The sequence below is a fragment of the Taeniopygia guttata genome, chromosome 30, assembly GCF_048771995.1.
Source record: "Taeniopygia guttata chromosome 30, bTaeGut7.mat, whole genome shotgun sequence".
NCBI lineage: Eukaryota > Metazoa > Chordata > Aves > Passeriformes > Estrildidae > Taeniopygia > Taeniopygia guttata.
In genome coordinates, this window is record NC_133055.1 from 4,000,706 (window position 1) to 4,026,441 (window position 25,736).

The window sequence follows — 25,736 nt, forward strand, 5'->3', positions numbered from 1 at the left end:
GGGGGTCTCAGTCTCAGTCCTTGGGAGGGGCTTCAATCTCCGTCCGTCACAGTGGTCATGAGGCAGATGAGGGGTCTTCTGTGGGAGATCACCAGAGTTACCCCAAAGTTCATCAGGTGGGAAAATCCATGGGTTGAGCAGGTATCATGAAGCAGGTGTAAACACATAGAACGAGCCACTCCTTGCCAGGTCCTTGCCAGGCCCTGCTCGAAGCAGTGGTCTGTGGTGGTACAGCAAACACACCTGCAAAAGTAATCATCCACCTCGCCAAGCCGGAACTCCAATCAGAGTCTCCAGGATCTCAGTCTCTGCCATTGCGGCAAACGTGAGGCAAGAATGAGAGGAACTTGGGACCGTCTCTTACACAGGGGTGTGGATGTCCTTTGAAGGGGAACGATCCCCACATGTGTCCAGTGCTGCAATAAACATACCGTCTCTACAACTCCTTACAGGATTTGTGGGGATCAATGTTCCATCCGCGTTTCTGCAGCAGAGCTAGCAGATGAAACAGCATATTTTGCCTATGCTAGCAAGCTACTATCTCTTCAAATCAGCACATTTCACCTAAATCCAAATGGATTTCTACCCTGTTAAATTTACACTGGAAAATACCCTGTTTGAACCCCTGAGCACCCCCTGGGCTGAGAGGGAGAGAGACTCCCTGGAGCACTCCCCTGGCACAGGGGTGAGAACGACGGAGACCCCCTGGGGAATGGCTTGGGGTGACCGGGAGAGAGACACCTCCTCAGGAATGGCCTGGGGTGACCGGGAGAGGGACAACCCATCCAAGCCTCTCTCAAGCATCCCCCAGGGCGAGAGGCACAGAGACCCCTCGAGCATCCCCTGGGGACCAGATGAAAGAAACTTGCCAGAAATCAAACTTAACCCTACAAAAAATGCCTTGAGGAATATTTGCTCTTCCCACAAGCCACTTGTGACGAAAACACAAATACCAAACATTAATAAACTGACAATAGAAGTAATTCTGTGGCAATTTCAAATTTCCCTAGTTCCAGCACAACTCCAGCTCAGCTGCTGGAAGGTTCCAATAAAAGAAAAGTGGACATTTAGTCCAATACAGATTATTAAAAGGAAGGGAAAGCTCTGTGGAGCTGTCACAAAGGTAACAGGTAGCAAGATAAAATTATTCTCACATTTGGCAAGGCCCTCAAAAGATGTGAATTCTGGAGGTATTCAGGAATTTAGCTACTTGAGCTTGGCTTCTTGTAGGACTTTTAGAAGCCTTGTGATCCTCACCTTAGGGTGAATGATACTTGTCAGTCTTGCTGGTATCATTTGCTTCCTTTCCTCCAGTGATTTTTAACAAACTTTTCAGGGAAGGAAAACAAAATATTTTCTTTACACTGGCTACCCACAACAGCCATTTTCCTCATAAGTTGTTCCAAAAGTCACTCAGAGGAAGCTGCATCCAAGTTTCCAAGAGTTCCTCCAGGAAGAGGCAGGACCTCCTCAGAGGAGGGAACCAGGCTGTTGTCAAAGGCACTTGGGGTCAGACAGCAGTGCCCTGAACTCACTGTGCAAAATAATGTTGCAAGCTGGTTAATAAAATTTTTAGAGAGATGCCTCTGCCACAGTTAAGGTGCTAAGGAGATCAAATCTGAAGTCGATTTTCCTGAACAGTAAATTTGAGGTAAAGAGAGAGAGGGAAAGAAAGAGAAAAGGGGGGAGAGCAAGGGAGAGTCAGGGACAGAGATCTCCCCTGGGACAGGGCAAGTGTGACATTGTCCCCTGTGTGCGTGGCCTTCCCAGGGTGGGGGTTTTACACCTGAGCCAGTTTGGGTAAGGGGGGTGGTGTTCACCCCCCACCCCGAGCAGGGATTGCCTCACTATTTCAGGTTACAATGTCAGATGTAACCAAAAGTGTTTTCAGTCACCATCTCCATAAACTGTTATCAACAGGTGGGGCAGTGTTCTTTATCTCTTCCATGGCTCAGCCCTGATAACACCCTCCAGGGGCCATCTTCTGTTAATGGGCCATTGAGTGTCACTGCAGGACTGATAAAATTACATCATCCCATTGTGGGATGCTCCGCCCAGGGGGAGGAGCCAAGCATTCCTACCTGGATATAATCTCACCCTTGCAACACCACGACCACCTTGCCTACTGCATTCCCAGAGGACAAGAGCTCCATAACCACCACTGGACCTTCAGAGGAAGACCAGACACTTCTACAGGATCACCGCTTTGACAGAATCACCTTCATCACTCCAGCCGGACTGCAGCCACCATTTCATCAGACTGCTACCACCACCCTGACCAACGGGGTGTCAGGTTATATCCTGACTCTGTGAGTTTAAGCCAGTGTTTCTGTATCATTGCCTTGATCCTACTTTTCTTATTCAATTGTCATTCTGGCTTAGAGTCTCCTCCTGGTTGGCCTTCAAACCAGTACAAAACTCAATGTGCTCATCCCTTGTTTTCCTCCCAAAACAGGATTTCCCGTACCCAAATATTCGGCTGATGGAGGAGAAGGTTGCGAGGAAGAGGAAGATGCCCTGGGACACTGAGGCAGGTGAGGAGGAAGTCAGTGCCCATTTCCCCCTCTCTCCTGTTCCATCTCCCGGCCCAGCCTGGCCCCCGGATGCAGGACAGCCCCGCTGCCGACGCTCTGCTGACGGGGATGCACTGGGGGGATCTCCTTACCCTTCCTTGTGGCACGGAGGCAAATCCCATCCTCTCCTTGTCCTTCCTACTCCAGAGCAGGAGCTGATGATGGAGACCAGGAAGGACAAATCCCTGCAGCAGAACCTCATGGAAGAGGCTGTTTTGAGCAACTCCACAGCGCAAGAATCCAACAGGGAGGAAAAGTCCCGGAGATCTCACAGGAGGAGGGGCTGCAAACCCAGCCCAGGGTGCTCTGAGGAGGAAAGGCCCACTCTGGGTCAGGAAGGTGGGCAGAGCTTCAGCCAGAGCTTGGAGCTGGTGGTCCCTGAGAAGCTTCACGATGGGGAGAAGCCCTACAAGTGCTTGGAGTGTGGGAAGAGCTTCAGGAAGAGCTCCCACCTGATCAGGCATCAGATGATCCACACTGGGGAATGGCCCTACGAGTGTGGGGAGTGTGGGAAGGGCTTCAGCTGCAACTCTGCCCTTGTAACCCACCAACGCATCCACACCGGGGAGAGGCCCTACGAGTGTCCCCAGTGTGGGAAGAGCTTCTCACAGAGCTCTGACTTGACCAGACACCAACGGAGGCACCTGTAAGGGCAACCCTGTGAGTGCCCCAGCTGCAGGAAGAGCTTCATGCTCTGCTCCAGCTCCATCTCCCACTGGAGAACCCACATTGGGCACAGGTCTGGTGACCCACATTCCCTGGGATCCATGCTGGGAACAAACCTGGTTGCTTCTTTTCGTTTGGCCGTAATTTTCCTCTGATTCATCTTTTTTCTTTAAACACGGCAAAAACAGGGTTAAATTAAAGAAATTGATCACAAATATCTGAAATGCCAACATTTCACAGGAGTTTGAGTGGGAATTTAGGATTTGGGGACACATTCTGTGTGGATTTCCCCTGTTGCTAAAAGGCAGGAATTTGATCTCACCCTTTTTAGTTGCTAACTCCTACCCAGACCCAAACCCTAACTCCACCCCTGGGATACCCTATACAAACCCCACGGCCCTCCCTTTGCCCTGTCTTTCAGGGGTAAGAAATGGATTTTGGAGCTTTGTGAATCCAAGACCTGTCTCATTTGTTCCTGCCGCCGGCAGCTGCACCCTCCCTGAACACCATGAACTCAACTTCTGGAGGATTTGTGGGTTCTCAGGTGATTTTGGGCAGTGTTCTCCATCTCTTTGCATTTCAAAAGCCAAGAGGGATGGATCTGTCACCACAAAACCACTCAATCCCACTGAAAACAACAGAATTTTAACCTATAAAGGCACAATTCCACCTCAAATTGCCTGTTCCCACCTCAAAAAAATTCAATCCCACACAAAGCTCACTCAATTCCACAGCTGCCAGGGTGAGATGGGGTTGGGAGGAGATTGGGAGAAGTGGGATCTCAGTTTGGAGTGGTGGGATGGGGATTGTGTGGGGCTGGGTGGCTGGGATGTATTTGATAGCAAATAAAACATTCAGAGTTACTGATTTCTCTCCCATTCATTTTCAGTCAATTGTGTTTGCAGAGTGGCTCCTTCTAAGCTGATTAAATTCCTATAAAAATCCCTTTTTTAAAATCATCTAACCCAAACAATCCAAAAACTAATATCCAAATTAAACCATGCATCTGCAATTAAGTTCTTAAAAAATAATTTAATTTTTTTAGCGTACTTAAGGATGTTAATAAAGTTTAATTATTTGCTTAAAATGTATGAGAAATTATAGTGGTGTGGTTTTTTTGTGTTTAGTAAATTTGTGATAGGAATTGTTTTACTAAGGTGTGTTAGATTGTATCTTAGTTTTTTTTAGATATTTTTTATCTGAACTCTATTAGATAATGAGTTAAAACTTTCAAAAGTTATTTCTTGGTACATAACTTATTTATTTATATTTATTGGTAATGTTACATTAATAGTTATTGTTGTTTTGGGTTAAATCATTATTGGAGTATTGTACGTAAGAGTTGAAATACTTATATTTCAATTATTTTATATTTAATTTTAATTGTAATTTATTGATTTATAATTTTATTATAATTTGTTGAGAGGATAGGAAGGAAATTCAAGGGCAGGAACATTTTTTCCTGGCCAGGAACTGGAATTCCAGACCCTGGGAGTGTGTTGTGGTTTAACACAGAAGGAAGAGGGTCAAGCCAGTCAGTGATTGGGGTTGGATATTGTCACTTGGGGTGACCAATTGAGGCTGGACACGCCTCTGAGATCACAGAGGGGTTAAAAGCAGAATTCCCAGGAGAACTCGCTCTCTTTGGTTCGGGTCAGGGTGCAGTGCAGCCTCTCCCCTGCCCGGCCCGTGGCTGGCTGGGGCAGGGGAAGCCCCACGGCCTGACTGAGGTAAGGCCGAAGGGTGCAGGGGCTGGAACCGGGCTGGCTCCCTGCAGATGAAGGGTGGAGGAAAATCTGGGATGTCTGCGTTCCCCCCACCAGGGTCTCTGTGGAGAGAGAGAGAAAGAGACAGCAAGAGCGGGGGGGGGGGGGGGGGGGGGAGCGGGAAGTGCCCAGCATGGGAGCTGGAGGTCTGGGCAGAGAGCCTGGCCAGCTGGCCAGGGAATTTGGACTTTTAACCCCTTCTTGGATGATGAAAGCTTTGTCAAATATTATTCCTCCTCGATTTGAAAGAGAAGAAATGAGACAGTCTGGGGCCTGAGATGTAAGAAGGAGAAATTCTAGGTGGGAGGAGATGATGGAGTGGTTTTTGGCTAGACTTTCTCTTGTTAGGCATAGACCGAACCAATTTTCTCCTCCGAGAGAGAGACTGTGTTTTAGGAGGATGCATGGTGAGGCAAGAGACCTGTTTCAGCAGCTGAGAAAAAGACAGGAGTGGAGTGAATAGAGAAGAGTTGAGGAGGGTTGTGGTGATGCCCCCTGTCTTCAGAGAAGAAGAAGAGAAGATCTCTGTTCTTGGACCCTCGGCCCCAGGCAAAAATGGGGTGGGACTGCGGTCCCAAAAATGAAAAACTGAGCTGTTGTTTTTTTGGTTTTTTTCCCTCTTGGCAGAGCATCCTTGAAAAGAAAAATCCTAAGAGCAGTCTGTCCATGGAGCAGTCTGTCCATGCATGGTGGTGAGGGCACTGTGACATGGAAAGGAGAGTGTCACACTGGCAGATTCTCTCCAGGCGGTGCCATGTGTGACATGAAAACACAAGAGGTGGCAGCTGTGTTTCCTGGTGGTCTGTGGCACAGGAGAGACTCCTCTCTCCCTCGATGGGCAGAGTATTGATCCTCTGAAGGGTGGGAACCTGATTGGGAGTCCAAGTTGTGTCTCACTGTGGTTTGTTGGAATTGGGGGGAATGAGAAGGAGTGTTTTGGAAGGTTTTAATTTTGGATTTAATTTTTTTTCTTGCTTTTTAATTTTATAGTAGTAGTAGTTTGATAAAGTTTCTCCTCTGTTATTGAGCTTGGGCCTACTCTGCTCTGTTCCTGATTGCATTTCACAGCAATCATTTGTGGGGTTGCATTTTCATGGGGGCACTGACATTGTGCCAGTGTCAAACCATGACACAGGGGCCACCTGACAGGTCCGGCTGATCTTGGAACATTGAGGGCTGCCTCTCATCAGTCTCTGGAGAACTGGGGCTCTGTGCTTTCCTTCCTATGGAAAAGAACCATCCATTTTTCCAGGTGTCCACAGCCAAAATTTATACTCCCCCTGAAAAATTCCCTATATGCAAGGGTTCTCCCAGACAAAAGCTGCCAGGACAGAGAGCTCTGGCTGGCCTTGGCCTCTGGTGGTCACCTCTCATTTCAAGGAAGTCTTGAGGAAAATATTTGAACAGGTTTGGCTGCTGGAACATCAATGAGTCTCTCATCCTCTGAAAAATTCAGATGCTCTTCTGATAAAATGTGTATTTTTTTTCTCATTGTGCATTATGTGTGAAATATAATTTTCAGCAAAAAAATATTACTCTTATCACTCTCCCAGTGTTACCTGACACAAAACACCTCATCTACATATGGATCCAGGTCGCCTGCACAGGCAAACACAATAAAGAAACCAGCAGGAATTATTTGTCTCTCCTCCCATCTGTCACATCTCCTCTGGAGCTGGAGGTGCAGCCCCAGCACTTGGGAGGGCTCAGGGAGTCACAAGCTCAGCTCCCACACAGAGAACTTGTGGACCCTGGGGTGCTCTTCCTGCCCCTGCCCACTCAGCCAGGCTGAGATGGACACTGATGGTTTCTGTGCCAGGCTCTCCCAGCCCAGCCCAGCTCCCTGCAAGCTCTGCCAGCTGCCCTGAGCTCTGGGCAGCACCAAGAGCCTCTCCCCAGCACAGCCCAGCCGGCTCTGGCCCCACAGCTCTGCTCAGGCCAGGCTGCTCTGGGCACTGCCCCACCACCTCAGCCCCTGCCAAGGGCACAGCAGCAGCTGCAGCTCAGCCAGGACTCAGCCCCACCATGGGGGAAGGGGCTTGGCCAAGGCCAAAGGAGCTCCCTGGCTGCCCTGCTCCCCTCTGGCTGAGGTGCTGAGAGCTCTGCAGCCCCTCCTGCCATCCCATCTGCCCAGGCCAGCACAAGAGCCCCGGCCTTGGAGTCCTGCAGAGCTGCTCCTGCTCCAGGCCCAGGGCCCATCCCAGAGCTGGGGCAGCCACAAAGCTGTGCCCATTTCTGCTCATTGCTGCTCTGATGGGGATGGATCCTCAGCCACTTGGAGGATGCTGATGAATTTTACTTCTCCAGAGGCCTCTTCTTTCTTGAGCTCTTCACTTCAGGAATTCAGTGAGAAAACCTCACAAACATTTGTTTAAAATGCCAGAACAAGAAAAGCTCCTCGGAATAATTTAAGTGTTCAGTTCTTCTGTGGTTAATTAGACAGATTTCAGAAGTGTATTTAAACTGAATACACTATATTAAACTGAATACACTAATGCAGACAAAACTGTTGTATCCAGTTTTCTTTTTCTGTTTACAGATTGGTATCAGTGACGTCCAATTGCTATTGACGCCCAGCACCTTCTAATGCAGTCTGAACAGACATGAAAATGAAGAACCTTCATGGCTTACAATCAATAACACTTTGTCCCCACTTCTTCCCCACAATTCCCCTAATCCAACCCCTGGCATTCCTATGGATCAGGAATGGTGTGGCCAGCAGGTGCAGGGCAGTGATTCTTCCCCTGTGCTTAGCACTGGTTGTGCAGCACCTCAAGTGCTGTGTCCAATTCAGAGCCCCTCAATTTAGGAAGACCATGGAGGGGCTGGAGCATGTCCAGAGAAGGGCAAAAAGGCTGGTGAGGGGTCTGGAGCACAAATCCTGTGAGGAGCGGCTGAAGGAGCTGGGGTTGTTGATCCTGGAGAAGAGGAGGCTCAGGGGAGACAAGGCAGTGTCAGGGCACAGGTTGGACTTGATGATCTCCAAGGTCTTCTCCAACCTTGCTGATTGTGTGATTCTCTGAAACCACCCTTGGAGCAGTTGCAGGAGGAGCCCTGGGCCTACTCTTCAGAAGCTCCAGCAGCCCAGGTCCCTCAGCTTCTCCTCACAGCCCCAAAGCCCATCCTGTCAGTCCTGCAGAGCCTCTGCAGCTCCTCCTCACTGCCCAGAACAGGGAGCCCCACAGCCAGACACAGCAGCCCAGATGTGCCCCCCTGGCCTGGGGTGCCTCTGGCAAGGGAGCAGCAGGGAGAACTGCAGGAGCCTGCAGACAATTCCTGCAGCACTTGTGGGATGATCCTGCTCCCCAAGGGCCGTTCCCATGGTGCCAAGTCAGGAACTGCAATGGGGAGTGGGGCCAGAGAGGAAAGGGCAAACAGGAATGGGCTGTTTGCAGGGGAGGGAACAGGGCTGGGCAAGGGAAAGAAATCTGTAACAGGAAGAGTAAAGAAAGCAAAGATGAAGCCAAGGAAATGCTCAGGGCAGTTTGGGGGTGGCTGCCAGGCAGCCCTGGCTCTGAGCAGCAGCGTCTGCAGTGGGACAGGAAAGTCCCAGCTGATGGGAACAAACTTTCTGGCTGACTGCAGAGGCCAGGACAAAGCTGAGTGGTTTCCCTGGTGTCCCCCAGCCCTTCCTGGCCCCAGGGGCTGATGGCATTTGTGCTCCCTCAGGTTCATGTCCCCACAGCAGCAGCATGGGGGTGCTCCCGCCTGCTGTGTGCAGTGCAAACAGGGGCTGCTGAGCCAGTGCTGCCGTGTCTGTGCCTGCAAGGATGCAGCACCTCTGTGAGCTGGGGGAGAGGCCAGGGCTGCAGAGGGGGGATGGTGTTGGCAGCTCCATGAGGATGCTCTGGGACGCTGCCCTGGGCTGTGCAGCGCACTGGGGATGGATCAGCCCCTGCTCTGCTGCTCCTTCCCGTCTCCCCCAGGGCCCTGGCAGAGCACCAGCCGTGCTGTTTGCCCCCAGCCTGCCCACGGCCAGCCTGGGGCTGCTCACGGGGGTTTTCTGTGCTGAACATTGGCCTGGCCATGTTCTTGAGAGAGCCTGGGCAAGGAGCCTGGAGCCTCCAGGCCCTGGCCTGAGGCATCAGCGCTGCCCCAGCAGTGCCCATGGCCTGTCCCTGCTGCAGCCCCGGCACTGCCACCCCCAGGACTGTGCCCGCCCCGAGAGCACTCAGGCCCTGCAGCAACACCAGGGCCACCAGGGCAGTGGGGCAGGGCCACGGGAGCAGCACTGGCAGCACCAAGTGCTGCTGCTCCTGGGCACAGCTGCTGTGCCAGCCCTGATCTGCCCCAGCTCTGCACACAGACATTGCTGCTGCAGCTCCAGAGAAGGCAACAAAAGGGCATCTCTGCAGAAAACTTGGCTGGGATATCCTTTAGTTCCTTTAAAGTCACTGAGAGTGCAGCCCCTCATTGACACAGTCTGTGGCCACAGGGAAGGTGGAGTGAAAGAAAATGAGAAATGGCACAAGGAATGGCATTTATTTGTGGACAACATTAAATGTAAAACAAAGACTTCCAAGATGAAACCAACAAGAAGTATCAAATATGACTTTTATTCGAAGTAATTTGGAGAGATTGGCCAGCAGTTTAATGTCCCTGAAGGCATCCAGTCATCAGTGCCCTCACTGCAGCCTTGAGCTCCTGGTTCCTCAGGCTGTAGATGAGGGGGTTCAGGGCTGGAGGCACCACCGAGTACAGAACTGACAGGGCCAGATCCAGGGAATGGGAGGACATCGAGGGAGGCTTCAGATGAGCAAACATAATAGTGCTGAGGTACAAGGAGAGCACGGCCAGGTGAGGGAGGCAAGTGGAAAAGGCTTTGTGCCGTCCCTGCTCAGAGGGGATCCTCAGCACAGCCCTGAAGATCTGCACATACGAGAAAACAATGAACACAGAACAACCAAATACCAAACAGGCACTAACAGCAATGAGCCCAAGTTCCCTGAGATAGGAATTGGAGCAGGAGATCTTGAGGATCTGGGGGATTTCACAGAATTGTCCCACGGCATTGCCATGGCACAGGGGCAGGGAAAATGTATTGGCTGTGTGCATCAGAGCATTGAGAAAGGCACTGGCCCAGGCAGCTGCTGCCATGTGGGCACAAGCTCTGCTGCCCAGGAGGGTCCCGTAGTGCAGGGGTTTGCAGATGGACACGTAGCGGTCGTAGCACATGACAGTCAGGAGGAAAACTCTGCTGAGATGAAGAACAGAAGGAAAAAGAGCTGTGCAGCACATCCTGTGTAGGAGATGGTGCTGGTGTCCCAGAGGGAATTGTGCATGGCTTTGGGGACAGTGGTGCAGATGGAGCCCAGGTCGCTGAGGGCCAGGTTGAGCAGGAAGAAGAACATGGGCGTGTGCAGGTGGTGGCCGCAGGCTACGGCGCTGATGATGAGGCCGTTGCCCAGGAGGGCAGCCAGGGAGATGCCCAGGAAGAGGCAGAAGTGCAGGAGCTGCAGCTGCCGCGTGTCTGCCAGTGCCAGCAGGAGGAAGTGGCTGATGGAGCTGCTGTTGGACATTTGCTGTGGCTGCACATGGGCACCTATTCATGGAGAAAGGACAGTGAAGAGATAGAGGAGATACCTGTAACGAAAATCAAAGACATTTCCCATAAACCCTCCTCTGTGACACACGTGGACATTGTCTTTAGTGTTTTGGATGTTTGGGGCCTTATTTATAAGCTCCCCCTTATCTCTGATGGTGTTCCTGGATATCAGAAATGCTCAGCATTTCTGCTGCCCTGTGGTAGAACAGAGTGGGTTGTCTGATGCAAAATTATGAGCAGAGATTGGGGGAAGAAGGTCTGTTACCTCATTCTGTTTGGAGTTTCTCTGGGCTTTCACTTATCTCAAGTGGAGGATGTTCACACTCCCAAGTTCTCTGTTAAGCTCACCAGGTGCTGCTGAGAGCAGATGGGTCCACCACAGCTCAGCTCCACATTTGGAGCCAAGGACTCACCTTGCTCATTTCACCAACCCAGCAGCATTTTCAGTGTCAGAACACATCTGCATTTCCCCATGAATCTTATAACTCAGATATGCTCTACGACAGGTTTGCACCCTGCATTGAACCTCCCATCTTGGACTGAAATCTCAGGGAGACTTCCAAGAGTCCTTCTGATGGCACTGGATGAAGGGAGATGCAGCTCCTTCCCTGGCTGCACTGCCAGCATTGCCCAGAGCCGGGCACTGGGGACAGCTGTGTCACCCTGAGCCAGCTGTGCCCCCTGCCAGAGCCCCCAGTGCCGGGCAGCTGCTCCCAGCCCTGTGCTCTGCAGAGGGAACTGGGCCCGGGGCTGCAGAGCTGCCCCACGGCTCTGCTGCAGCTCTGCCTGCACAGGAGGGGCTGCACGCCTTGGAGCCCCGGCCCTGAGGGCAGAGGCTTGGCTGGGGGAAAGGAGGGAGGGGGCTTGTGCAGAGGGAGGGGCTGCACTGGAGGGGATCCTCTGGACATCTCTAAACTCTCCCTGCCTCAGCATTTCTGGGCTTTGTTTTCTCTCCTTCCCTGATCTTCTCTCTGCTTCCTGGAGATTTTCCTCCTGCAGATGTTTCCCTGTTCCTGATCGCTCTGTGCCAGTACTCCCAGACCCCAAATCCCTGTGCACTCTCCTTGGCCTGACAGAACCCTGCCTGTTTGCAGGGCACTGGCTGGGGCAGGTTCTGTTTGCAGCTTGGAGCAAGGACAGCTCAGACTGAGCCTGATGGCTCCAGCAAAGGTGATGCTGGTGCTGTCCATGGTCAGAGTGGCTGAAAGCACATGAGGGATCTCCTGTGAACCTATTGATCACTAAAATAACAGTTTGGATATCTCATGCACTTGTCAAAATTCATAATCAACAGTTAATATTTATCTCCCCTCCCTGCCATTCACCAATAGCAGGAAACTGAATACAAATTCTTAGGAAAATCCTAGTCTTGGGAATATTCTATGACTGATCAGAACCCCTCACCATCTCAGAGCTTCATGAGCATTTCAACTCCCCAGCACCAGAAATGCTCAGAGTTGTACTCACAGGGTCTGTGGGCATTGGGATGTTCCAGCTTTAGGAGATCTCTCCAGGAGCTGCAGCTGCATTGTCCTGCAGCCAGAGGTTCCTGTGCCAAGGGCTGGCAGTGATTCTGCCCCAGGCACTTCTCAGCCCCTTCCCAGCCCTGACTGATTGAAGCTCTCTGTGCCTCTGTGCTGTACCCGGGCTGGCTGCAGGCAGTGCCCCAGCCCTGCTGGGCTGGGAGAAGAGCTGCTCAGCAAGAGAAATGTGCTTTTGAAGCTCTGCTTGGTTACCAGGATCACCCTCTGTGCCAGGAGCCCGGCCCAGCTCAGCAGCACAGACACAGCACAAGGACTTTAATGACCCTCTGGAGCTTTGTGCTCAGGCCCTGAACATCAGGCCCTGAGAGGGAGCTGCAGAAACCTCTCCAGAACTCCAAGTCAGAATCCAACTCCAAAGTTTCTTGGACTTTTAATGGGTCCCACTGAGGGACACGACTGAGAAAGTGTCCCCAGGCCCCAGGCAGAGCAGAGAACTGGAGGCACTGATGAGAGGTGGGGACAAAGAGAAGCCAAGTCTTGGTGCCCTGGGGCACAGCAGGGTCTGTGCCACCAAGGGCTGTGAGGAGACACCTTGTCCTGAGGCACTGGGGCCTCCTGGCACAGCCCCAGCCAGGCTGGGCACTGTCAGCCCCTGGTCCTGCCCTCAGCATCCCCCCCTAGCCCACATCCCAGTGGCCTCAAGGATCTGCTGGAAGGAGTCCCTGGGGAGCCTTGGTCAGGAATGGCCCTGGGGGCTCCTTCATGCTCCCAGGGACTGCAGGTTTTTCAAAGGACTTTGGGCTTTGCTTTTGCCTTGGAGTCTCTGAGAGCTTATTGCAATCCTGGCCTCCAATTATCTGCTGTAATTAGTCCCTGGAGAGGCTTTGTCAGTAACAACACTCAGTGGGGCCCATTAATGCTTCAAGGTACTTCAGTTCTTTTAAGGTACTTGGTGTTTCTGTTTTGATACAGACTCTATGAGATAGTGCAGTCACAGCCTCAAATTATCTGTATTAATTAGTCCCTTGAGAGCTTTGCATTGACACTGAGGGGAGCTCATTAATACTTTGAGAAGTTCAACTTTTGCAAGGTACTCTGGATTTTCTTTTCCACGCTGAGAGGTTTTTGTCCCATTTTGAGTCTCTCAGAGGTTTTTGTGCCATCCTGGCCTCCAGTTCTCTCCTCCAAGGAGTCCATGAGGAGCCTGTGTTGGGGATGGACCTCAGTGGGTCCCATAAATGCTTTGAGACACTTTGGGTTTTTCCTCTGTCTCTGACTCCTGGAAAGATTTGTGCAATCTCCTCTCAGGCCCTGAGGTTCCAGGGCTCAGTTCCAAATGCACCAACAGGGGTCATTAGAATCCAGCAAGTCCTGACAAACCATGGCTCTGCCTTGATTTCCCTCTTGTCTGGGACAGTTCATCAGGAAGTTTCAGTAGTGGTTTTGGTTCATCATTTTGATATTTCTCGGCCAATGCATTAATGAGTGTGGTGGGTTCAGTGTTGCTTGATTACCAGTGCACTCACTAGAATATACTTACTCATTTCCTGCTGCGAGGTAGGATTAGGAGAAAGGCAAAGTAGGCTCAAACTTTAAGAGTATAACGAAAAGTTTGTTAAAAGGAACAAAAGAAAGAGTAATAAGGATCAGAACAAAACTCTCAGAACACCTCCCCTCTCCATACAACCTTTTCATACATACTTATTATATAAAAAGACAAACAAAAAAATTTTCAGTCAGTTTACCACTTCTGGGATAGTCCTTCTTTAGTTCACTTAGGGAGAGGAGTCTCTGTTTCTTGCTATGGAGACTTCTCCACAAGAAAACAGTTATCTTGTGGCTCTCAATTTCCACAAAGAGCAGCTGCCTGGAAAAATCTGCAATTCCGAAGTCCCTCACATTTTTTCACAGCTTTTCCCACGGCTGTGTTAATGGGCCATGTCAGCTTATGGGTTATTAGTTCAAGATGAGCTGTTTAAGAGCAACGAATCTCTTCATCTATTTCTGAAATCATCTTCATCTCTGGGAACAGAGGTCTTCTTCTCTCTCTGGTGCACAGGGTCTCATCACTCTTCTCTCTTTCTCTGTTTAAACTTCTCATAGGATCACAGCTGTTGCAATATTTGCTTACTTTAGATGGAGGCCTTTGCTGAAAACAACAATCTCCCCATACTTTTCAATGCCTTATAGGGAAAAGGAGAGTTTGATGTTTCAATGGTATCCTTCTCCATAGCTTTAGCAGAGGATTTCAGCCCCAAGATCAAGGGGGCATCTCCTCATCCCTCCCATCTGGGACTCAACTTCCTCTTCACTGACCTCAGTGGGTTCATGTAGCTGCTCTGTGTGCCTGCCCTGTGTCCTTTTCTCTCACTGGAGGGAGGATGGCAGCACTGGCAGAGTCAATATCTGCCCGGGGCTGCAGATGGTTCCGTGAGCCCGGCCGGGCTCGGTCCTTGCGGCCGGAGCTGTTTTCCCATGGAGGTTTCTGCAGCGGCTGCGCTGGGGCTGTGTCAGGCTGGGCCGCGCTGGGGCAGGGCCAGGATCTCAGCAGCCAGGCCAGAAGGCTGAGATGGGGCTGGGCCAGCCTTGGCACCTCTTTGGGGCCAGAAGGGAGAGAGACCCAGCCAGGCTTTCTCATCTTCAACTTGGGTCTGCACAGAGGCGTCTGCAGTTTGCTTAGTGGTTTAACAGATTGTCAGCTCTCAAAGCTAATTACTGATTGGTTTTTTGTCAAAGAAGAAACTTCTAGAAGCTTCTTTCAGGACATCACTTCCATGATAGAAAACCACCACAACAGCACGAAGCACAGAGCTCCTTTTTTCATGTGTAGTGGTCATGTGCCTGAGGCCTCAAAATCCCACCTTGGGAGATCTCTGGGCCCTCTCCAAGGTATTTTCAAATGAAAACATTCAGCTTATAGTCTAAGAAAATCACCAGAGGACAGGACCACCCTGACCTATCTGTCCTGGCTACTTTTGTCTGGGAGCAATCCTTGGATATACAGAATTTGGGAGGCCAAACTAATTTTCGCCATGGACCCTGGACCAGAAGGCTGGTTCTTTTCCAGAGGAAGGAAGGAAGAGAGCCCCAGTGATTCAGGGGCAGATGAGAGGTGACCACAAGAGGCAAAGGCCAGCTAGAGCTGGCAGGTTTTTTTCTGGGAGATACCCTTGCATATAGGAAATATTTTAGGGAGGATAACAGTTTTGACAATGGGCATCTGAAAAGATGGATGGTTCTTTCCCATAGCAAGGAAAGCACATAGCCCCAGTGCTCCAGGAGCTGATGAGAGGCAGCCCTTGGGAGGATAAGCCAGCCAGACCTATTCCATGTTCCCTCAGTTCCATGGGGCCCCACAGTGTCCCAATGGTCCCTGGCTTCCAGGAAGCCCTGAGGTGTCACAATGCCCCCTTGGTGACACCAGGCCCTGAAGGGTCCCAATGGTCTCCATGGTTCCATCAGGCCCCACAGAGCCATAATGGTCTCTGGGTCCATGAAGCCCCGCGGTGTCACCATGGCCCCTTGGTTCCACGGGCTCCAGTGGTGCCACAATGATCCCCTTGGTTCCATGGGGTGCCCACAGTGTCACAGTGATCCCCATGGGAAGGAAAGGTCTGCCAGTGTGGCAGGGGCAGCCACCAGAGGCCAAAGCCAGCCAGGCTTGATGGTACTGGCAGATTTTGTCTGGGAGCAACCGTTGGATATAGGGAATTTTAGAGGTGGAATCCCAATTTCAGACATGGACACCCGGAGTTGAATGATGCTTTTTTTCCAAAGGAAGGAAAGCACAGAACACCGGTGTTTCAGGGGCAGATGAAAGGCGGCCATCAGAGGTCTAGGCCAGCCAGACCACTTTGCCCTGGTAGCTTTTGTCTGAAAGTAACCCTTGGATATAGGGAATTTGGGAGGTGGAACCCCAAATTTGGGCATTTCAGTGTAGATAAGAAGGAGAGTTCTTTTCCATAGGAAGGAAAGCACAGAGCCCAAGTGTTTCAAAGGCAGAAGAAGAAAGAGGTGGCTCCTGGGAGGCTCAGCCAACAAGACCTATTCTTCCTGGCAGGTTTTGTAATGTAGGAATTCTTGGATACATGGAATTTGGGAGGAGGAATTTCAGTTTTGACCACAGTCACCTTGAGAAGGACAACTATTTACATTGGAAGGAAAGCACCAAGCCCCAGTGTTTCAAAAGCAGATGAGATGCATCTCTCAAGAGGCCAAGGGCAGCCAGACCTGTCTGTCCTGGCAGCTTTCACTTGGGAGCAATCCTTGGATGTATGGAGTTTTGGAGGAGGAATCCCAATTTTGGCCATGGAACCCTGGAGGAGAAGAACAGTTCTCTCCCATGGGAAGGAAAGCCCAGAGCCCCAGGGCTTCAGGGGCAGATGAGAAGCAGCCCTCAACATGCCAAGGTCAGCCAGACCTGTCAGGTGGTCCCCAGGAGGCCCAGCCAGCCAGACCTGTTCCATGTTCCCTTGGTTCCATGTACCCCACAGTGTCACAATGGTCTCCTTGGCTCCATGAGGCCCTGGAGTGTCACAATGTTCCCCTTGCTTCTGCAGTGTCACAATGGCCCCGTGCTTCCATGAGGCCTTGCAATGTCACAACGGCTTCGTGGTTCCACAAAGCCCTGATGTGTCACAATGGCCCCTGGGCTCCGTGTGCCCTCGCTGTGTCACAGCGGCTCCTCTGTGACACTGCGGCTGCACAAGGTCACCATGGACCCTTGGTTCTTTGGGGTCTTTGAGTTTCACATTGGTCTCCTTGATTCCATGAGGCAGCAGAGTGTCACAATGGCCCCTTGGTTCCATGAGGTTCCGTAGTGTCACCGTGGTGTCCTTGGACCTGCATTGTCACAACTGACCTGTGGTAATCACATATCCTCTGAGCAGAGAGAGAGATCTCCCAGGATTTTCCTCGGAAGCTGTGAGAAGCTGTGAGAAAGCTCAGAGAAAAGAACGAGAAACAATTCTTATCTTCACTTGCTGCACCTGTTGTTGTGCACATGTGGAATGTGTTATGGAGATTTGTTTATCAAAGGGTGATTTCTAAATTGGCCAATGGTGATGGTGTTTGGATTTCAATTAACCAGTCTGGTCTGTCTGTATCAGACTGTCTGCAAGAGCGATGAGTGTTTCTTAGCAGTATAGTATAGGATAATGTAATAAAGGGATTGATTGGCCTTCTGGAATCATGGAGTCAGTGCTAATTATTACAGGCTGGGGACGCCCTGCTACGATAGTTATCTAAGTCAATCTTCCCTTACCTCTGAATGCTGAACAGAATAGGCTTAACAGGCATAGCAGGAACACCAACCACTGTAGACCCAAAGAGCTGGCTGAGGAGTTGGGGGAAAACTTCCCCTGGTGTTATTTCCTCATGGTAGGTGCCATTATTAAAGTAATTCCAAACACATACAGTTAGTGTGTGGTAGCCTCGAATCCGTGTGCCCACTGTCCAGAGGAAATTAAAAATCCATAAATTCCTCACCATATTAACCCATCAAACAAATTAATTATCAGCCAGATTTGCCATAGTTATAGGATGGGAAAAATGTAGCCACAACCATGTGCCACCCAAACCAAGGTAAGCTAGACCACATGGTGACACCGAACAAGGTTTCTATATCCAGTGCAACCAAAAAAAAATTATGTTACTCAAGAATTGTTATTCTTATTTCAGCCTGTTTCTCTCAATGCCCTCAGGCTGCACATTGGGTGCCAAAACTGCTCTTGGTTTACAAGACAGGTGTCTGCTAGGGAAGGCAGCAAAAAGCCTCCTGTGGAATGGAGAATGTAAACCCCCTCCCTCCAAATTATTAGAATAATGAAATCAAGGGGCTCTCAGGCAGGCAAAGATATGGGAATAGGAATATCAGCTCTTTCCTAGTGTGTATAACAAAGCAAACAAGCAGCAGCAGCTGCGGCACGAACAGCAAACAGAGCAGAGCCCAGTCCCGGCCTTTGGGCCGTGGCGCTTTCCCTGCGGTGCAGTTCCGGGCACAGCCAGCAGGGGCGCTGTGGCTCCCGGGGCAGGGCAGGTGCGCTGACCCCCACGCGGCTGCAGGGGGCGCTCCGGCCGGGCTCGGCAGCGCGGGGCCATGGCGGCTTTGTCCGAAGGGGGAAGGGCTGGAGAGAGGCTTTGCTTCACAAACCCCGGGGCAGCCGGCTCCGGTGCCCCAGCAGGACTCTCAGAAAGCAGTCAGCTCGGTGCCCCAGCAGGACTGGCAAAAAGCAGTCAGCTGGGCTGGCAGGATGTCTCGGCAGGCAGCGGGTGAGGGGCTCCAAGCAGGGCAGGGAGAGCCCAGCTCAGGATCCTGGGCACCAGAACAGACAGGGATAGGTCTCTCTTTTGGTGGGGCAGGTGTAAATAAGGTCCCAGTTTAGTGGCTGTTCTCACGAGCAGAGGCTCATCCCAGGACAGAAGAAACAGCTCTGGCCCGGGCTGTGGCAGCAGCAGTGGAAACTCCCATCTCCAAGAGCAGCAGCTCCTCCCAAAATAAGGGATCAGCCGATAAACATCAGCCAATGATAAGGAACAAACAGAAAGGCAAAACCCAACCCCCAACACTGGTTTACAATTCCTAATGCTAAGGGATAATTGTATAAAGTTTTAATTCCACCTTTATAATTGTTTACATACGAGATCTTGAAATGTCAGGGGTAGGGATTGGAACCTGCTGCTCCAAGGCTCCTCTCACAAAAAGAGGCTTAGAAAGGCTGGTGGTCCTTGGGGGTATTTGGGGATCTATAGGGGCTATTGGGGGTCCGTTCTGTGCCTCCTGACCTGACAGGAGCTTCTCTAATAAACTTTGGCTAAAGCTCCCAGTCTGCCTATGACAGGAGCCCCTGTGAGTGCCTGTGACATCCCGGCTCTTTGGCAGCCTGGGGACACTTAGAAAGTCCCCATGAAACCCCTCTAAGGACCTGTCAAAATATCTGAACCTTAATATGCAAACTGTCGGCTCTTAACTGAAAGGTTGGTGGTTCGAGCCCACCCAGGAATGCCATTTATGTCAGAATCTGTGGTATTTAAATGATCCCAAAATTGCAGAAATTTGCTGTCTTTGAGCCCCGCTGCCAAAGAAGAAGCCAAATTCATCTGTGCTGGTTTTCAAAGTTGTTTATCCTTGCTTATCTATAACATGTTCTGTCTGACCTGCAGTAGGCCTTTCTTGCGGGGCAGCGTGCAGGGCTCTGCCCCTCAGTGGGAAGTTACAAACATTATATACCAGAACCTACCTGTGCTATATTTACAATAATGTGCCAATACCTACCACCTCTGTTGAACAGTGTGTCCCCAGTCTAAACCAACAGAAAAATGCCAACACTGCAGTGAAACATGGAAGGCATGAAGAAGACGAAAAAGGACAGGACACACACGATTTCCTCCATCTTGCCTCCTTTGAACCCCTTATCTAGAATCCTAAAATTCTACTTTTGCACCCATGTCACACTAATTATTACTCATATCAAACACTCAGAGTGTGTAATTCATCCTGTAAGATTGAAAACTCTTTTCCATGGACAGAGATCACAGACAGTGTCTCTGGGGGCTCTGTCCAGGGGGGTTCCTGACCCCTGCCAGGGTCCCAGACCTGCCAGGGCAGCCAGAGGGATGCCCTGGATTACCACAGCAAACCTCATCAGGACCCATTGCTATGGTCAGTTCCCATGGCAACCATCACCAGCCCCTGTTGCTATGGTCAGTTTCCATGGCAACCTTCCCCAGCCCCTGTTGCTATGGTCAGTCCCTGGGCAGCTCCATGGAGACCCCATGCCAGGGGTGGTTGCCATGGACACCAGCTCAGGCCTGCAGCCAGAGCCCGTTTCCATGGCAACCATTGGCACTCCCATCCCCAGACTCATGGGATCCCAGAACCACAGAACTGGCTGAGCTGGGAGGGACCCATCAGGATCCTCGAGTCCAGCTGCTGGCCCTGCACAGGACACCCCAACACTGCCAGCCTGGGCCTGGCAGCGCTGTCCAAACGCTGCTGGAGCTCAGAGAGCCCTGGAGCTGTGACCCTTCCCTGGGGAGCCTGGGCAGTGCCCCAGCAGCCTCTGGGGAAAAACCTTTCCCTGAGATCCAACCTCAGCCTGCCCCGACTCAGCTGCAGCCGCTCCCTCCACTCCTGTCCCTGGGCACCAGAGTGAAGAGGCTCCCTCAGCCCCAGCCAGGGACCTGCTCCCAAGGCTGCTGCCATGGCCACCAGGGCTGGCACCAGCTGGGATGCTCGGTTTCCACTGGCTGGGGTTCGGGAATGGAATTCCCCAATTTCCTGCTCCTGCTAAAACCCCGCTGGCTCTCGTTGCCCTCCCACCTTCCACTGAAGGAAAAAAGGGAAAGATCCCAGGCTGGGATAAGAACAATTTACTGGGAACAGCAACGAGATGAGGAACAAACTGGAACAGAAAAAATATTGACAACAGAAGGGATAAGAAAAACTATTTACAGGGGAGATTACATCACCATCAATTGTATCTTCCTGGCCACATGTCTCCTCCTGCCTGAAAAGGACAACCTTCTCAGGGAGAGAGAGAGAGAGAGTCCCTTTCCTGCCCCTGGCAATGACCTGAGGTGGGAGTGAATGTAGTGACAGGGCCATGGCCAGACCCTCATGTTCTTCAATCCCACATAAGGTCATTGGCAGGGGCAGGAAAAGGTACAGGTATCTTCCCAGCATGGATCACAGGTAACAGGGATCACCAGGGCTCTTCCCAATGTGGGTTCTTCAATGGAGGATGAAGCTGGAGCAGTGCACGAAGCTCCTCCTGCAGTTGGGGCACTCACAGGGCTTCTGTCATCGGTGGCTCCGTTGGTGTCGGGTCAAGTGAGAGCTCCAAGTGAAGCTCTTCCCACACTGGGGACACTCGTAGGGCCTCTCCCCAGTGTGGATGCGCCAGTGGCTGATGAGGTGGGAGTTTTCCTTGAAGGCCTTCCCACAGTCGGGGCAGAGGAAGGGCCTCTCCTCGGTGTGGACCCGCTCATGCAGGAGGAGTTTTGAGCTGCTCTGAAACCTCTTCCCACATGTGGGGCACATGTAGGGCCTCTCCCCAGTGTGGATGCGCCGGTGGGTGACAAGGGTGGAGTTTTCCTTGAAGCCCTTCCCGCAGTCAGGGCAGTGGAAGGTCCCCTCATCCGTGTGAATCCGCTGATGTACAAGGAGATGGGAGCTGGTGTGAAACCTCTTCTGACACTCGGGACACTCGTAGGGCCTCTCCCCAGTGTGGATGCGTTGGTGGATGATGAGGTAGGAGCTCCAGCCGAAGCCCTTCCCACACTCCCCACACTCGTAGGGCCATTCCCCAGTGTGGATCATCTGATGTCGTTTCAGACTTTTGCTCCGCCTGAAGCTCTTCCCACACTCCAAGCACTTGTGGGGCTTCTCCCCATCGTGAAGCTTCTCAGGGACCACCAGCTCCAAGCTCTGGCGGAAGCTCTGCCCACCTTCCTGACCCAGAGTGGGCCTTTCCTCCTCAGAGCACCCTGGGCTGGGTTTGCAGCTCCTCCTTGTGTGGGATCTCTGGGGCTTTTCCTCCCTGTTGGATTCCTGTGCTGTGGAGTTGCTTAAATCGGCCTCTTCCATGAGGTTGTGCTGCATAGATTTGTCCTTCCTGGTCTCCATCCTCAGCTCCTGCTCTGGGGTAGGAAGGACAAGGAAAGGATGGGATTTGCCTCCGTGCCAGAGGGAAGGGTAAGGAGATCCCCCCAGTGCGTCCCCGTCAGCAGAGCGTCGGCAGCGGGGCTGTCCTGCAGCCGGGGGCCAGGCTGGGCTGGGAGATGGAGCAGGAGAGAGGGGGAAAGGGGCACTGACTTCCTCCTCACCTGCCTCAGTGTCCCAGGGCATCTTCCTCTTCCTCGCAACCTTCTCCTCCATCTGGCGAATATTTGGGTACGGGAAATCCTGTTTTGGGAGGAAAACAAGGGATGAGCACATTGAGTTTTGTACTGGTTTGAAGGCAAACCAGGAGGAGACTCTAAGACATAATCACAATTGAATAAGAAAATTAATATCAAGGCAATGATACAGAAACACTGGTTTAAACTCACAGAGTCAGGATATAACCTGACACCCCGTTGCTCAGGGTGGTGGTAGCAGTCTGATGAAATGGTGGCTGCAGTCCGGCTGGAGTGGTGAACGTGATTCTGTCAAAGTGGTGATCCTGTAGAAGGGTCTGGTCTTCCTCTGAAGGTCCAGTGGTGGTTATGGAGCTCTTGTCCTCTGGGAATCCAGTAGGCAAGGTGGTCGTGGTGTTGCAAGGGTGAGATTATATCCAGGTAGGAATGCTTGGCTCCTCCCCCTGGGCAGAGCATCCCACAATGGGATGATGTAATTTTATCAGTCCTGCAGTGACACTCAATGGCCCATTAACAGAAGATGGTCCCTGGAGGGCGTTATCAGGGCTGAGCCATGGAAGAGATAAAGAACACTGCCCCACCTGTTGATAACAGTTTATGGAGATGGTGACTGAAAACACTTTTGGTTACATCTGACACTGTAACCTGAAACAGTGAGGCAATCCCTGCTCGGGGTGGGGGGTGAACACCACCCCCCTTACCCAAACTGGCTCCGGTGTAAAACCCCCACCCTGGGAAGGACACGCACACAGGGGACAATGTCACCCTTGCCCTGCCCCAGGGGGAGATCTCTTTCCCCGTCACTCCCTTGCTCTCTCCCCTTTTCTCTTTCTTTCAATCTATCTCTCTACCTCACATTTACTGTTCAATAAAATCCACTTTGGATTTGGTCTCCTTAGCACCTTCAGTGGGCCAGAGGCATCTCTCTAAAAATTTTATTAACCTGATTGCGACATTATTTTGGCACAGTGAGTTCAGGGCACTGCTGTCTGACCCCAAGTGCCTTTGACAACAGCATGGGTCCCTCCTCTGCGAAGGTTCTGCCTCTTCCTGGAGGAGCTCTTGGAAACTTGGATGCAGCTTCCTCTGAGTGACTTTTGGGAGAACTTATGAGGAAAATGGCTGTTGTGGGTGGCCAGTGTAAAGAAAGTATTTTCTTGTCCTTCCTTGAAAAATTTTTCTAAATAACTGGAGAAAAGGGAACAAATTATACTAGCAAGACTGACAAGGATCATTCACCCCGATGTGAGGAACTCAAGGCCAGTAAATTCCTACAAGAAGCCCAGTTCAAGTAGATAAATTCCCAAGTAACTCCCGAATTCACAAGTCTGGGGACTTTGCCAAATATGGGAATCATTATTTTCTTTGTCCCTGTCACCTTTGTGACAGCTACACAGAGCTTTCCCTTCCCCTTATTAATCTGTATTGGGCCAAATTTCCACTTTCCTTTTATCGGAACCTGCCAGCAGCTGAGCTGGAGCTGTGCAGGAACTGATGAAACTTGGATTTGACACAGAATTGCTTCTATTTTCAGTTAATTCATGTTTTGGATTTGTTTGTGTTTCCATCACAAGTGACTTGTGGGAAGAGCAAATCTTCCTCAAGGCATTTTATGGAGGGTTAAGTTTGATTTCTGCCAAGTTTGTTTTGTCCAGTGCCCAGGGGATGCTCAAGGGCTCTCTGGTTTTGGTTTGGCTCTAATTTTCTTCTGATTTGTCTTTATCACTTAAAAACACTTGAAAAATGACTAAAAAAAGTGTTGACCAGGGATATCAAAAGTCCCACCATTTAACAGGTATTTGAGGTGGAATTTATGGTTTGGGAACATATTCTGGAGGATTTGTGGGTTCTTGGGGGATATCTGGGAGTATTCTCCATATCTTTGCACTCCAAAAGCCAAGGTGGATTGCTCTGTCACCTCAAAACTATTCAATCCCACTGGAAACACCTCAATCTTACCCCAAAATGGCTCAATCCCACCTCAAAGTGGCTGGTTCCCACCTCAGTCCCATGCAAAAATTACTCAATTCCACAGCCTCCAGGGTGAGATGGTGTTGGACGGAGATCGGGAGAAGTGAAATCCAAATTTGTGGTTGTGGGATTAGGATTGTGTGGGTCTGGGTGGTTGTGATGTATTTTGATAGTAAATAAAACTTCCAGAATTATTGATTTCTGTTCCATTCATTTTCTGTCAGTTTTGGTTTGCTTTTCAGAGTGCCGCCTTCTCAGCTTATTTTGTTTGTGACCTCCTGTCCCAGACTGAAAAGCAAGATGTGTTTGTTCTATTTGCCATCTGTATGGCAGTTGTGCTGTGTTAAGTGGGCAGTTTTTCCTTATCTCTTCCACAATCAGTCCCCCCTCAGGGGAGACATCTGCTGATAATGGGCTATTGAATGTCACTGCATGACTGATAAGGACTGTAACATCCCACTGTGAGATGTTCCGCCCAGAGGGAGGAGCCAAGCATTCCTACCTGCATCTAGTCTTGAGATTCTGGCCCACCAACAAAGCTTTTTCTGGGCTGGATTTCTCAGAGGAACAGCTGCCTCTTCCTCTTCAGAAGAAGACACCCTTTTCTACAGGATCACTTCTCCAACAGAATCACACCTGACACTGCAGGAGGACTGCAGCCACCATTCTAATTGGACTGCGGCCAACACCCTGTCCAACAGACTGTCCGGTCGTATTCTGGCTCTCTCAGTGTTGTTTTTGTTCACTGAATTGCTCATATTTTCATTTTCTTCCCTAATAAAGAGCTGTTATTCCTGCTCCCATATTTTTACCTGAGAGCCCCCCTTTATTTCAAATTTATAACAATTCAGAAAGAAAGAATCTACATTTTTCTATTTCAGGAGAGGCTCCTGCCTTCCTTAGCAGACACCGGTCATTCCAAACCAAAACACCTCCTTTCTCTCCTGCCTTCCTTCGCCTGCTCTGTTTCTCTCTCAGTGTCTCCCTTGACCCAGGGCAGCTCCCACCAAAGACCCTGTCCTGATTTAATTCCCAATCCATGAGCTACGACAACCATGGGTGAAGTTATGAAGGCTGGCAGTGAAATGTCACTGTAAGATCTTGCTCCACTTGGCTTTTGGCTCTTCCATAAGAGCTTTGCCTTCAAGGGCAGGAACATATTTTCCTGGCTGGGAACTGGAATTCCAGCCCCTGGGAGTGTGTGCCATGGATCCCAGAGGGGCATTCCCAAGATTCCCAGGGTGCTGCTCCTGCCATGCCTCCCAAGGAGCTGTGCAGGGCAGGGGACAAGGTGCAGCAGCTGTGTTGGTGCTGCAGTGCCGCAACAGCCCCTGGTTCCAGGAGTTTCCGCACTGCCAACAGCCGTTCCTGGGTTCCATGATGCCCTGCTGTGTCCCCATGGATATTTGGTGTCATGAAATTCTTCAGCGTCAAAATGGCCACCTCGCTCCATGAGCTTCTGTAGTGTCCAAATGGCCTCCTTGGATGGGCAGTGTCACCATGGACCATTGGCTCCATGCAGCCCCGCTGGGTCACCATGGACTCCTTGGTTCCATGAGGTTCTGGGGGTGTCTCCATGGTCTCCTTGGATCCACAGTGCCACAATGGACCACTGGATCCACGTGGCCCTGCTGTGTCACCATGGCCCCTTGGTTCCATGGGACCCCAGGGTCACAATTGACTCCTTGCTTCCAGATCACCCCCTCAGTGCCAAAATGACCTCTTCCTTCCATGAGGGACACAAAAGATTTATAGAAACATTGAGCAAATCCTGCTTAACACACCTGGGAACACCTGTTTGCATTCCAGAGGGAGGTTAAAGGTGAGGATGGCACCAGCAACTTCAATCTGCAACAGAGATCCAGGGAAAGGA

The 25,736-nt window shown here is 51.0% G+C and overlaps 2 protein-coding genes across 2 annotated transcripts in view; one reads left to right on the top strand and one right to left on the bottom strand.

Annotated features, from left to right (window-relative positions):
- LOC140680876 (uncharacterized) overlaps positions 1–25,736 on the top strand; it is a 570,776-nt gene that overhangs the window by 69,679 nt on the left and 475,361 nt on the right. Inside the window, exon 6 of the mRNA XM_072919761.1 lies at positions 2,996–3,219. Coding sequence (XP_072775862.1) covers positions 2,996–3,219 — 224 coding nt within the window. The remainder of the gene's footprint in view (positions 1–2,995; positions 3,220–25,736) is intronic.
- LOC140680951 (olfactory receptor 14J1-like) lies at positions 9,596–10,180 on the bottom strand. Its single transcript, XM_072919842.1, has one exon. The coding sequence runs from the start codon at positions 10,178–10,180 to the stop codon at positions 9,596–9,598; it is 585 nt and encodes a 194-aa protein (XP_072775943.1).